The following is a 15260-nucleotide window of genomic DNA, read 5'->3' on the forward strand; positions in this document are numbered from 1 at the left end:
TCTTGGATATATATCTTCCCCAAACATTCTAGGATATTGCTATTTTTTTGCATTGAATAAAAAATATTTCATCACATGGCACATATCGTTGTTGCTATCATGATTCCTTGATTGTTGTTGTAGTAACCATCTTTGTGTGTACTTATTATTGCCACTGCATTCTGGGGGTCGTTCTCACGTTGTAAATACATGTAACTTTAACACTAAATCATTTTATGAGTATACTTTAGTAGCTCTTCTTGGGGTATGCCCTTATCCCTTTGTTGTCCTATACCTTGCCTGGCTCATCGACCTTAGTGTTAGGAAATCTACCTAATGCTCCCCCTTGGTGATATCTTAATGCAATCTCTACACAATCTTTCATAACTTCTAACAAAAAAATCTATGGGTATCTCTTTTTATGGTCTAATATAAGGTAACATGCTACCCTTGTTACATTCCAACAACTATCTAACCCTCTACTTAAGGGCATGCAACCATACTTTCTCATCCTAAGTACTTTACCTCTACTCTCCTTCCATACCTCTATTGCATAGTGTCTTGTGTAAGGACTAGCATTGATCCTGTTGTTGGAAAAGTTTTTTGCTTTAATAGTGGCCTAACATCTGTTGCTTTCTCTGTGGAGCAAAATAAGGTAGCATTTGCTTATCTAAGTGACAAGGGTAACTAGGGACTATTGTGGATACCTATAATGTAAGTTAGAGTGCATAGTCCTTACTAACTCTCTATCTATTTTATTTGCAAGTATCAGACACTCCCTCTCTCTTTCAAGCTATTGCTATACTTGTGTTGTAATGTTTCTAGCAATTTCCTAGCTCCAATCTTGTAAACTTCCTATATATGATGTTCATTCTAATAGCAACAAAAAAATGTAAAAGAGCTCACTTCACACACACACACACACTCTCTCTCTCTATCTCTGTCTCTCTCTCTCTCTCTGTGTCTCTATGGTTGTGCAGTGAGCTACTGCAAACAGGTGGTGACCTTCTCTCTCTCTCTCTCTCTCTCTCTCTCTCTCTTTGTGGTTCAACAGTGAGCTACTACAATGGAGTTATATGTGGTGACATTCTCTCTCTCTCTCTCTCTTCCCCCTAGGTTTGGTTTCAGCATGGGAAACGAGGCGACAATGGTAGCTCTCTCTCTCTCTCTCTCTCCCTATCTCTCTCAATTTGGATCACCCTTCTCGACATCCCTATAGTAGCTGTATAGAACCTACATTGTGGGAAAACTCTCTCTCTTGTATGTCTATCAAACTACAATTGAAGAAGCAATAACAACATGGATGGGCATAGAGGCACGTGCCAAAAGTAATGGACATAGTGGTTGAAGAGTGATAGGTATAGACATAGGTGGTAGCAACATCGTCAGGTAGAGTGCTAGGCATAAGTAGCAACAAGTAGGGTGACAAGTAGAGCGATGAAGATTGGCAGCAATCAATGAGAGAGAGAGAGAGAGAGAGAGAGAGAGAGAGAGAGAGAGAGAGAGAATTATAGAGAGAGAGAACTATAGAGAATTCTATTTGTTCTTTTCTTTCTCCTTGGAATTTTTAATCTTTAAATCTTGCCTTTTACGACTTTACCTTTTTGTCTTGACCCTTCCCCCCCAAAACACATGTGCACATACACAACTTTCAAAATCCCTTTGGCAAGTTTATACTTTTGATCTTAAACATCCCTTATGAGCTTACAAAATGTTTTGTCTTTCTTATTAACAAAACCTTGAATCTTTTAATATTTGTTTATAAGAGCCTAGACCTCTTCCAAAAAGCTCAAGAATGTGAATACAGTAGCTTGTCTTTAGAAAAATTTGTAGAAGTTTTCAAAAAACTAAAAAGCTTTTTATATAGTAGCTTGTTTCTTGTCAACAAAAATTCTCATGAGAAATCAAAATCGTAAGGAAATAACAAAGAGAAAAGTTTAAAGGGTGATCTCATGAGCATGAATGAAACTTTGAACCCCTAGATCGTATACTATGCACGTGATGTAGCGATATCATTTAATGTATTTTGTAGCAACTACTTCTTGTCTTGGCAAGCCATTGCTCGGTAACCACTTTTCGACAAAGCTCTTTTTAATTTTCCAAAAAGTAGTGATCGCGATTGATATATCTACTTTCCAAAGCCCTGTAGTAGTTAATAGAGGTAGGCAAACATATAGATATATAGAATACTATATTGAAATTTGAAACCATGGTGTATGTCATTACTCATGTTTTGGTCACCTACTTAGTTAATAGATACAGAGGGGAGCTTTCATTGATTCCACTCTTCGAAACACCAGCTATTGCGATGCTTTGAGATAATGGCAGGTAATAGTTTCTTTATCGGGTATATAAAGATACAAAACATGGTGTTGTCCGAGTTTTTTTGAAAAGGAAGATATAATAGATTGATAGAATGACCCTGCAAACTAACTGTTAGTATTATACACATTTATAGAAGGGAAGCAATTTGAAGTTGGCTAAGAAGCCAAAAAACCCAGAAAGACCTAGTTTATAATATTGAGCTGCCTACAATGGCGGTAGTTTGCCGTTAGTCTAGTGGGCTACAAACCAAAGCGAAGAGGCTAACTTTTTATGTTGAATATTTTCTCATCAAATATCTTTTGGACCACGGGTCCTTGCATGTTATGCTTTGTCTCGAAAAGGACTTGACATTTCATGGTGGCGAGGCTCCTGTGAAATACTAATACGCTCATATGAGCTGCAACACTAATATTGTTGCAGCTCTCCAGCACCGAAGAGCATTGATGGCGGCAGTGCTGCGGCTCGCTCCCCTCTTGGCGCTCCTGCTTATGCGTCAGGCTGCACATGGAGCTACCATATGCCCTCCCTGTGGCAAGCTGGAGGTCCCATATCCACTCAGCACAGGGAGCTCCTGTGGGCATCCTCTCTACCCTCTCACATGCACCCCCAAGGGGTTGTTGCAGATCAGGGCCCTGACGGGGTACAGTTACCCGGTGCAGAGCACCGATGCGCGCGCGCGCACCATGGTCATTGCCATTGGCACGGGGGAGTTCATAGGGGACTCCTGCATCACCAGAGACGTCTACCATGGCCAATTCTCCCTCGACCCCTCTGGGCCCTTCTCCATTAGCCCCAACAACACAGTCCTCGTCTTGAATGCCTCCTCCGACCTGCTATTCTCCTCCATCCCCTGCGGGAAGAAGAGCCCCTGCGTCCAGGCGCTCAGTGTCTTCCCCCAGAAGAGCTGTCGCCACCTCCTCTGCTGTTTCTTGCCCATCTCTGGTGCTGCTGTTTTCCGGCATAAATTCAATTTCATGGGCCTGGCGACTGGGCTTGCCAGCGTGGTCAATTGGGTCAATGGCTCCCAGCCCAGCTCTTGGCACTTTGGCCTCCAGCTCCAGTGGGATGAGCCCCATGAGCCCCCCTGTTCTTCTGACAGCCGCTGCAGTGCGAACTCTGTGTGCCTGTCCACCCCTGCAACCAACCGCACCAAGGTCTGCTCGTGCAACAAGGGCTACTTCTGGGATTCCAACACAGGCACATGCCCCAGAGGTAGTGTGCCTGCTTGTCCTTTGGAAACTTTGTGACAGTGCAGTTTCATGATAATTGTGTTACCAATGAACACAAATTTTACCAGTGAATCCACATTCTTCTCTGGTTTTGTACGTCTGCAGTTCCTTACTGTGTCAGGAACAGCATCAGCATCGAGTGTCACAAGAGGGAATACGCCATTGGTGATGCATCTCTTTCCAGCATCAGTTCTGGAAGCCACAAATCTATGTTTTATCTGCTCTGTCTTACCTTTCATGTATGGTTTGTTTACAGGACTCACTCTTGTGTCTGTTGGACTCATAGTTTTGACCTCATTAACTGCCTATGCATACAAGAAGAGAAGGAGTGCAAGGATTGCTCATGCCAAGCTTGTGAAGGACAGGTCTATGATTTTGGCTGCATCCGGTGGGGGAAAGTCTGCAAGGCTGTTCAGCAGCAGGGAGATGAAACGAGCAACCAACAATTTTGCACGAGACAGAGTCTTGGGATGTGGAGGATTTGGGGAAGTGTACAAGGGACTCCTACATGATGGTTCGGTGGTGGCTATCAAATCAGCTAAGATAGGCAACGTCAAAGGCACAGAGCAAGTTCTCAATGAAGTTCGGGTCCTCTCTCAAGTCAATCATAGAAACTTAGTGAGGCTATTAGGGTGCTGTGTTGACAGTGAGCTACCTTTGATGGTCTATGAGTATGTGCCCAATGGGAACTTGTATGATCACCTCCATGGCCTTGAAAAGAGTTTTCTTGATTGGAGAACTAGACTGCTGATTGGTCTTCAATCTGCAGAGGGGCTCACTTATCTGCACTCTGCAGCATACCCGCCCATTTATCATAGAGATGTGAAGTCAAGCAATATCCTTTTGGATAAGTCTATGAATGCACGGGTTGCAGACTTTGGGCTCTCACGCCTTATTGAGCCCAACCTTACGCATGTATCCACATGTGCTCAGGGCACACTGGGCTACCTAGACCCTGAATATTATAGGAACTATCATTTAACAGATAAGAGTGATGTGTACAGCTTTGGCGTGGTCCTGTTGGAGCTTGTGACTTCGAAGAGGGCAGTTGATTTTGAGAGAAGCCCAAGTGATGTAAACTTGGTAGTTATGGTTCAGTCTAGGATGGAGCAAAACATGGTAGATGATGTGATGGATCTGGAGCTTGTGGATAGGGCTTCTGCAGATGTGATTGAGTCCATGAGGAATGTTATCAATTTGGCTCTTGCTTGTTTGCAAGAGAACAGGCTAGATAGACCCTCCATGAAGGAAGTGAGTGAGAAGCTTAAGAGTATCATATCCACTCTTGAAGCTGCAGATACGAGCTTAGAGAGTGGGACTTTTGGTGCCAATGGGTAAGGTAAAAGACCATCTTTATGCTCTTGAGTATCTGCTTAGAGAGAGGGACTTTTGGTGCCAATGGGTAAGGTAAAATACCATCTTTATGCTCTTGATGCTTCGTACCAACATGAGTCACACTTTACATAGCAAGAGAGTTCTCTCTCAAGCATTGTATTTTGGTATTGTGGCTCACGTACTAAATAGGTTTTAGGCCTCACAAAAATTACACAAAAAATGTAAATGAAACCATGCGTGTTATGTAATGTTATGATTCTGCAATAATTTCGTTATATCTTAATCTCTCATTTATTCTTTCCTCCATCTCTTATCTCCAATTGTATATTGTTATTTTCTCACTTTTCCTTTTACTTTCAAAGATCTGGGAGAATGATCGGTGCTTTGCACAAGTTCTAGTAACAATCAGGGCACTTTATATCCTAACGTATGTTTCATGCAGCACGCGCACACACACACACACACACACTCTCTCTCTCTCTCTCTCTCTCTCTCTCTCTCTTTTGTAGCCTACAATGACTTGCGGGGCAATACATTTAAAATGATATAGAATATATATAATAATATTTTAATGATACGATAATGCTTATTATGTAGTACATTAGTGCTACGAATCATCTCCCTATATTATCCCTCCTTACCTTGCAATCTAGGTGACTTTTGGTAATATAATGCCTCCAAAGACTTAGCTTATAGTCATATTTAGCAAGGAGATAAAGCCAAATATTTGTATTTTAGATTTCATTGATAGCTAGATTTGTGAAATTTCATTCAAATTAAATACACTGCCAATTATTGATATTGTTAGATATAAATGATTCATGACCCTAACTCTCCATATCAATACGAGCTATATGGCACAAACTTGGCTAACAAATTTTCTAGCAAATTCATGACTCCTAATATATATCTATTTTTGGAAACCATACTATATTTAAAGTATACAATATGCAAGAGTACTTCATAAATATGCATCAGAAATTAAAATTATATGAAGAATGAGCTAAGTGTTAATTCTTGCAGAGGCATGCAAAGAGAAATGCTAACGATGCTATTTTCTTTTCATGGAGAGCTTTAGCATAAGGGAGCTACATTATAACAATAGTATAATAGTAGAATTACTTTGCGAGAAGATTGTTGGATTGCCCTTTTAAGGTTCATCCCCTTTCATATTGACCCATCTTAGCAAGCACATTGTTTTTCAAACTCGCATGGCCAGTTATCCATGTATGAGAAGACTCCTAGCTAGAGTTGTTCTTAATGGTTTGGGTGATCTCAAATGAGAACATAATCAATTCCACCAAATGTGAGCCATAGTATCTGATATATTTCCACTTGAGAATTTGTCAAACTCCATCGTGACCTTGCTATATCCATGTTTCCATGTGATATGCTAACTCTACTCATCTCAAGCATACAAACAAGTTACCTCACTCATTGTTTAGATACCAAAGGATATATTTACACCGAAGAGAAACACCCATATATATTCAACTTTCACCTAACTAATGCTTGTAAGTGCAAATTGTGTCTTTAGATTGTTTCCATTTAATATACAGAAACTCCAAAGCTCATAACATTATACATAAGAAGTAAGATAGTGGGTGATACATCCACATTGTCACACCTACTATGTTCTACACACCTATTACACTCTATAAACATGTTGCACGTCATAGTTCTAGCCTATGCTTGGAATAGCATTGGGCACCATCTATTTATCTTTGCTCTGTAGTGCATATTTCTAACTCATAAAGGAAATATCATTTTAACTGACAAAAAACTAATACAAAGTCAAGATAAGTCAACCTTAAATATGCTTGTTAGTGAGCTACCTTAAACTCATGTACAAATGAGCAAATGAAAATAATTGAGAATTCCATAATAACAATAGAGATGGGCCTTTTCACTAATCTTACCCAGCATTAGACATGTAGGAAGAAGATACATCATTCAACTTGTGAGAGGATAGAGAGAAGAAAAAGCCTAAGAAACAAAAGGTAGAGGGGCAAGCAAGGGTTGACATCAACAACTTATGTGATGGCCTGCATATGCCAATATGTAGCCTTGCATGTAATGATTGACCTTATTTGCACCTTCACCATCATATTGTTTACATGAGAGAGAGAGAGAGAGAGAGAGAGAGAGAGAGAGAGAGAGAGAGAGAGAGAGAGAGAGAGAGGACTATAATTACATGTTGCAGCCATGATTTTATGGGAAGAGATGCATCACCCTTACGAGGGGAAGTGTAGGATGGGTTGCTATGCGATAGGTGCACATGGAGCAATAGTGCTACCAAGACCTACATCACAGATATGTGACCTTATTGATAGAGGCAATGCTATATGGAGCCTATGACGCGCACACATACACACACAGATGCATGTCTAGGGCCATGGGATCTACCATGATATGAAGGGAAAAGACATCACTAGTGTTGGATTGCTGACAGTGTGGCTAGAGGAGGAGGCGAGGGAAAACTTTTGCTACCCACCCCTTATTTTGCACCCCCCTTTAGTGCCAATCTTGTTGTGGCTCCAAGGGTACAAATAGAAGTGCCATGTCTAGATTGCCATTGTTTTTTATGTGCCAATCTTAGCTTCTTGGACAATCTCTTCCTCATGCTTGATGGAATTAGGAGGTAGTGTGACCGACTTGCCATGCTTCATTGAATTACAAGTCAACAACCCAATTGCCATTGCCTTTGATTTCTAAAGATCCATTTCATGTATTTTAGGTTTGATGCACACCTTGTTCTCTTCTATGTAGATCTTAATGCTATTCTTCAAGATTTTCCTAATTCAATATTGAACTATAAGATATCCAATTAGATGTTTCGAACTAAGCATCTATATTAGGCTTGCTTCAAGCTGCTAGGAGAGGTAGTAGCATTGCTTGGTGGAGATTGTAGAAAAGTGATTGTACATGACTTCAACAATAGGCTCAAGAAGGTTTTTGGGTTGTGTTTACTCACCTTGTGAGTTCTCTCCTTCTCCTATTCACACCTTCTTTCCTCCAAATCATCTCTTTATTCTCATTTTCTCCTTTTTTCAAGGCTTCAACCTCTTTGTTCATGCAAATGCATGTTTATGGCATTGAATGACACATGTGGGAGAGGAAGTAGAAAATAGAAGTGATAGCCTAGAGAGGGAGAGACTTTGGTGTGTGCATATGTTGGGGGTAGAAAAGGAAAGTGGAATAGACCCTTGGACTTTATTGAGCATTGAAGGTAGACAAGAGAGGTGACAACTTACTTGCATTCTATATGTATGTGTGTGTGCATGTCTTATATATATTTATATAATTTGACAAGTTGTAATCATCCAATGACCATAGGTGTGAGCCTTGGTAAATCCTACAATAAGAGATATAATAATAATAATAGTGTAATATGCATTGTGTATGATACATATATGATCTATACGATATGGATATAATGATACAATACATGTAATATATAATAAAATATTAATAGTACATATTATTTATATAATAATCATCACTTTATAATATGCACATACACTACAACAAAATTGGGCCAAAGATGCAGAGACTTGACACAAATTCATGGCCACATCAAAATTTCCATTAAAAATATAGTTTATATGTGCATGCTTTCTTTGCCAATGCATCTCGATCAAATGTGCATTTAGCTGGGAAGACATTTAGTAGTTAATTTCATATGTAAAAAATTGTGTATAATTATTGGCGAGTTGTGTTCAAAATTAATGTGATTTTACACTATATATTAACATGTACTTTTATTATTAATTTGATGCACAAAAGAATAAATAGTTCATCAAATTTTTTTTCTCTTGTTAGATTTCTGAATTTAAGAAAAATGAACGATAAGACAAACTTCAAACATTTAAACTTGCAAAACACATTGTTATGTATAGTCACAAATTAACATCATGTTTACTAATGAGATTACTTAACACTTTTATATGCTCACTAAGAACTTTGATATGAGAGACATAAGATATATAAAATTTATGGAATTAAAAAATATATACAAAGGTATAATGTTTATGAAGACGAATCTTCAATCAATGCTTGCTAAACTATCTACTTCAAGGTCCATCTCAATATCTAAACCTACAAACAAATGAAGCCCACTACTATTATTGTCACTATACTAATCATCATTATCATCAATAATGGATGCATGATCATCCTCATGTACGTTGGCATGATCAAAATCTATGTCTCCCACACCATGATCATTCTCTACCTCTCTTGGTTTATGATCAACATCATTTGTAGTATAAGGAGCATCATCCATATACTCAATAGATATAAAAGAATTATATATCCCTCTACAACATGGGAAGATTGGAATCACATGTCACCATTGGTATTCTCCATCATTGGTTGATAGACAACCTGTTGAAGTTAAAGTAGATATATATTGTTCAGTAATCAAGGCTATAGATATCTTGGATTATGCCAAACCAATCATCCATATTTCCATCAACTCTCTCAAAGCTAGCAATGACTTCACAATCTTAGGTGTTTCACTTATCATCAATCCTTTGAGTTTGAAAATGCTTATTTTGCTTATTATCAATCCTTTGAGTCCAAAAATGCTAGCAATGGCTCCATAATCTTGGGTGTTTCACTTATCATCAATCCTTTGAGTTTGAAAATGCTTATTTTACTTATTGTAGTGGGAGCTCACGCTCAACCGCCAAGACCCACGGACCGCTTATTGCTTCAAGTGTTTCAAGCAAGCTCTAATGGCTATCTCTCACCTAGCCGACGAGACGTTGATCCTATGAGTGTAGTGAGAGCGGAGTTTTGAGCTTGAGATGTGCCTAAAATTTGCCAAAAAATCTAGAATTCAGGGGAAAAATATTCAACATCGAAGGCGGCAGCTCCAGCTAGGACGATTTTAAGCACCAAGTGAAATACGACTCTTAAAAGGCGTCTGAGCGACACTTGTTGATTTTTGATAATTTTTTAGACTGCCGTGTGGGTTGTTAGGAGTTTCCAGTCAATGCGGGATGTCAAGCTGGACGTGCAGAAATTTACAGCAGTCCATGATTGTGTTGAGGAAGGCCTTTTGTTGGGCATCGAAGGCCACCTGGGGGGCTTCTGCCTTGTTCTTTGCGATGATCTTCTCTTTTTCCACTAGAGCAAGGCACCGTGCCAGTGTCTTCACCCTTCTTTCATTCTGCGTGGCCTACTCCTCTGCTCTCTTGTTCATCTCTTCTAGGCTCTCTCCTTGCCTTAGAGCTAGGGTCGTGAGCCTTTGTTCTTGGTCTTCCCGTTCTCTAACCAGTTTCTCCTATTCTTCTTTTCTGGAGTTCAATTGATCGGTTAGGGACTCGATCTCGTTATGCTGCTACTCCATGTTCTGTTTTCTTTCCTCGTCCCTGGCATTGAGCTCAGCCATAAGCGCTTCGACTTTGGCGGTTTTTACAATGAGCTTCTCATACAGCATGATCAGGAGCTTGTGTTATCTCTACATTTTCACAAGTTCCTATGTTTCATTGTCTAGTAGCTGCCTCCAGTGCTCTTCCCTATCGTCCTTAGCCTTCACTTCTTGCTTGAGATCCGAGATCTCCCTTTGCTGCATGGCTATCATTCTAGTTTTGTCGAGTTGGAAGGCAGTTACTGACTCCTTTTCAGCCGCCAACTCAGCCATAGCTATCTTTCGTTCCTCCTTAGCTTTCTCCAATTGGGAGAGTAGCTCGGCGACGTACTCATCGTAGTTAGTTGATGGCGTCACTGTTGTGTGGATTGGTGATATTGAGGCTTCCACCTTCTGCCGTTTAGGGTCTTGCCTTGATTCTGCATCAATGGCTGGCCTCTTTTGCCCTGTGGCTGTAGTTTTGGTGCTTTGTCCCTGGGCCATTTCTTTGTTGATGAAGTATTGCATCCATACCACGAAATTCGAAACATAGGCACTAGTCAGGATGTTGGGGGTAATGGTGGTTGGTTCGGTGGGAGGCACCATGAGGGGAGGAATCGAGTGAATTGGGGCTTTGCCCTTGCCCTAAATGACAGCGGGCGACACGATTTTTGGTGCCAGTGTGCTAGAACCAGGCTTTTCTTCTCTTTGTGGGCTCAGATTCGCCAATTCCTCTGCCCTACTTTGTTGTTCGATAGACCGGCGTGTAGCCTTAGCCAGGTCATCTTCCTCCTTTCTTCTTAGTTCCTCTTCTTCCTCAACGGCTTTTCTTTACCTTTCCGCTTCTATTTTTCGGCGTTCTCCCTCCTTTTTGTCTTTTTATTCATTTTCCTTCTTTTTTCTCTCCTTAGCCTCCTGTTTCGACGCCTTCTTTGCCTTCTGTAATTCCTCCTTTTCCTTTTCTTCTTCTTGTTTCTTCTTCTTCTCCCTCTCCTTGGCCTCCTTAAGGGATTCTTTTTTGGCCCTTTCCAAGTCCTCTTTCTCCTTCTTGCGGCCTTTGTCATCCTTTTTCTTCCTTTGGGCTGTTTTCTTCTTGGGTTTCTTGGTCGTCTTCTTGCTTTTTTGTTCTTCCCCTTCTTTCTCGGTCTCGGTTCTGTCGGTGGACCCTTCTTTGTCCTGGTGAGGGGGTGACCTATCCGGCGTTTCTCCTTCTCCTTCTTCTGCATTCTGTGTCTCTTTTACTGCCTCCTGAATGAGCGCAATCAAAATGCTTTCGTAGCCGATAAATGAGGCCTTGGACGAGGCCTTCTTCCTTTCTGTGGCCTTGGAAGTTGGAGACTCTCCACCTGTTGGTGTACTTCCCAAAGCCACTGCTTTAGCCCCCTAGTCGATGGTTTTGCAGACATACCCATTCCAGTCGACTTCATCTAAGGTGTGGGCTGCTACATTCTCCAGCACATGCACACTGATTCGAAACATTAAGGTGTTGTAGCGCTGGCTAGAGAAGAGCACATGCACTAGCTCCTGTAGCCTAGCTTCAGCATCAAGGATGTCGTGGATGCTGATACCGTCATTGGTTAGCACCTCCTCTCTTTTCATTTTCAACATGGTGTAGACATCCTTTTTTTGTTTTTTCTCTATCTTCGGTTCCAATCCCAATGCCTTCTCCACCAAGGTTGGGTTCAAGTGCACATGTACCTGTTTAGCATTTTCTCCCCTTCCCACTGTCACGGTGCCGCACTCCTGGTCCAGGTCGTATGTCCTGAGAAACTCCACACACTTCGTGTGGTCAGGCTCTTGCGCAAATTTCTCCAGATACTTGGTGAGGTTGCACTGCTCGACGACTCTCTTGGCTGCTTCCTCCTTAGACACTACTTCTACGATGTTTCGCATGGTCTGAAACTTTAGTTGATTGTAGGCGTGGTTTCCTAGGGATATGCCATACTGCGCTCTTTCCTCCTCCGTGAACAGGAGTTGGTGGGCACGGTCTTGTTGCGACATTTTATGTTTCTATCATAAACCGTAATTTTCATTAGTGCTTTCCACATAGTAATTTGCTGATTGCTGAAAAAGAAAAACTTTATGCTTTTTGAATGAATTCATTAAGAACCAATGTAGATTTTCCTTTTCAGACTTTGACTTTTTGCCCTTTACTTCAAAGTTTCCATGCCCTTTTTCCTACCCCATTCGTTTTTCATAATATATGTTTATGTGTTTCACTAATTTTGATTTGATTGGCCTGATTTGATTCACCTTACCCCCTCCCCTTCCAGCTTGAGAAGAATCCTTCCTAGGATTTAGGGTCAGAAGGGCAAGGGCATTCGGCATGGTGATGGAGGAGTTACTTGTGAAGGAGCCAATCATAGAACTGGGGGTTGTATTCTAAGTGAGCTTCACGGTCCAGATCAAAGGGTCGAATCCCCACTTGCGTGATGTATGTGAGAACATCTGTTAGGAAGTCACCAGAGTTGACACGGCTAGCAATGTGTAACTCTTCCTCAGTCAACAAACGATCGAGGTAGGGGTGTCCTTTGATGTGTTCTTCCATGGGTTGGCCCCGAAGAGTGGTTAACACTCTATACGAGGTTGGCGTGACATATGTGGAGTTGTATTCCGCTGTTTTGATAGGGCGGCATTGCTCAGCGTTGGTCATTATACGGCACCCTTCAACTTTCCATTGCAGCCTAAGAGTGTACCAATGCCTCAAGAACGAGGAGTCAGTATCAATGAGCTTTGATAACACTGTGATTTCTTGATCAGTGATAGCAGAAGTGATTCGCTGATCGTATGACGTGATGAGGCACTGTTTGATGGCTTGCTCCTTGGAGATCTCACTGTTGAGCAAGTCAGCATAGCAGAGTGAGAAGCTTTTGCGAATGCGAATTCAAAGGTCTCCCAGGAGTATGGCATCGTTTTAACTTCAGTTGCAAAGGGTTCCTCCAATAGTCCTAAGTCCAAGCGATCGTAGCTTAGTGCTAGCGACATGAAGGTGGTGTCTAATCATTTAATGCATTCCACCACGTCATCCCCAGTGTCCTCAGTGAGGTAGACGGCCAGCGCTAAAAAGGATTTGCGTTCATAGGAGGGTGTAAGGCCGACGGGTGGTCGAGGTTTGCTAGAACTAGAGCCTGCGACAATGAAGAGTTGCGGTTGGAAGTGTTCTTGAGTTTGCGGTTGGGCTGCTTGGATCATGGGTGGATTAGGAGCAGCCACAACGGATGGACTACTGCATTTAGCTTGGATTATGGGTGGATTAGGAGCAGCCATGATGGAAGGACTACTGCATTTAGCTTGGATTATGGGTGGATTAGGAGTAGCCATGACAGACGGACTACTGCATTCAGGTTGGATTTGGGGAGTTGGATTGACTTGGTCGGGTGATGACTCTTGTGACGGAGTCTGTTGTTTGGGACGATAGGCTTGTGTGACTCTCTTGGGTTTAGGCGTGGATGAGTCGGATGGCTGTGGTTTTTGGAGAGCATTGCGACTTACGGTTTGGAGGGTTTATGGGACTTGGGTTAATCAAGCTTGAGGGCGGCGTATGAGTAGTGCCTTTGGCCGTGTAGGCCTTAGGGATCCACAGCTAGGTGTTGCCCACGTAGTAGCCTTGCACATGCAAGAGGGCTTTAGGGACCCATCTTTGCTTGATCATGTGGCGCTTTCTATGATTACATCTTGGCCTCTTAGGTTTAGTGTTTTTGGTTTTATGAGGATAGGAGCGTCGACTCCTAGGCGGCGGTTGCGGCTGCTTAGACTGCCATTGAAATCTAGGTTGTTGGGCTTTAGGTTTTGCTGTTGTGGGCTGTGATTCATGAAATTTGGGAGGTGGCGGCCGCGCACTATCCCCCTCCTTGGACTTAGTTACGGGTATTTCTACTGGTGGCGTTGTGGACAGTGATGAGGTCGCGCAGCCCTTACTGAAAGCTATGACGATGTGAACATTGCCTATTGCGAGGTGGATGCACTGCGACTCATAATCAACATTGCAATGAGCCTGCTTTTTGAAATTTTGCCCCAGCAGCGACTCCGTGCCTGCGTTTTTAGCATTTGGCAATACGTAAAAAATCATTGGGACAGTCTCAGACTTGATAGAAACGGCAGCTCTACACTTGCCAAGAAGTGCGTAGGAATGAGCCCCATATGGGCTTAATTTTGCATTAGTGGGTTGAAGTGGTGGTCTGCCAAGTTGAGCCCAATGATCGTGAGTTAAGACATTGAAGTCTGCTCCCTCGTCGATTAAAGCGTTGAAAGCGCATGTTTGTTTTGCAGTGACCACGATATGGAGGTATGTGGGCTCTACGGCTTCCTCATCCTCATCATCAATCTCAGTGATTGTGGCCACTCATATCTTGACAGGCAGTTCTAACATCGGGGGCTCGTGCAAAGGATGGGTGGGAGGGCAGTACTTCTTGACATGACTACCATTGAAGAAGCCTATGCCCTCATCGTCTAAGGTCTCGAGCTCGACATTGTCTATGCAGCTGATCGCACGAACTTTGAAAGGTCCAAGACCTCTAAATTTCATTTTCTGCTTATGCCCCTTAACTAAGTAGAGGAGCACTAAGTCGCCCTGTTCAAAGTCGCGCTGCTTGACATGCTTGTCAAACCAACTCTTGCGTCGGGCCTTCTCATATATAAGCGCATGGGTGGCTAGAAGGTGAGTCTATGAGAGGCGTTTGAGTTCGACCTGGCGTTGCGTCCATGCCTCCTTCCCTTCCCTTCGTTCTTGAAGTGCTATTCTCAGGCTAGGAACGAAGAATTCTAATGGTAGAATCGCTTCAGTTCCATAGGTCATCCTGAAGGGGGTTTGACTAACATCCGTTTTATAAGCTGTGCGGTAAGCTCACAAAGTTGCCATCAGCTTGTTGTCCTAGTCGTTGTGTGAGGCTGAGACCACCTTGGTCAGGACATTGATAAGAATCTTATTCGTGGATTCTACCTAACCGTTTGCCTGAGGGTAGTATGGTGAGGATTTGCAATGGATGATGAGAAAGGTGGACATGAGATGTGCTATCACTTTGTTGATGAAGTGCGTG

At 42.1% G+C, this 15260-nt stretch overlaps 1 protein-coding gene across 1 annotated transcript; it reads left to right on the top strand.

Annotated features, from left to right (window-relative positions):
- Nucleotides 1-2588: 2588 nt before the first annotated feature.
- LOC148037472 (wall-associated receptor kinase-like 20) lies at nucleotides 2589-5143 on the top strand. The gene is made up of 3 exons (XM_087676432.1): nucleotides 2589-3516; nucleotides 3639-3698; nucleotides 3790-5143. Exons 1-3 carry the CDS (start codon nucleotides 2697-2699, stop codon nucleotides 4869-4871), a joined length of 1962 nt encoding a protein of 653 aa, XP_087532558.1. The 5' UTR covers nucleotides 2589-2696; the 3' UTR covers nucleotides 4872-5143.
- The last annotated feature ends 10117 nt before the right edge of the window (nucleotides 5144-15260 follow it).

The sequence above is a fragment of the Lygodium microphyllum genome, chromosome 4, assembly GCF_053477565.2.
Source record: "Lygodium microphyllum isolate KBCC chromosome 4, Lygodium_microphyllum_v1.1.10, whole genome shotgun sequence".
Classification (NCBI taxonomy): domain Eukaryota; kingdom Viridiplantae; phylum Streptophyta; class Polypodiopsida; order Schizaeales; family Lygodiaceae; genus Lygodium; species Lygodium microphyllum.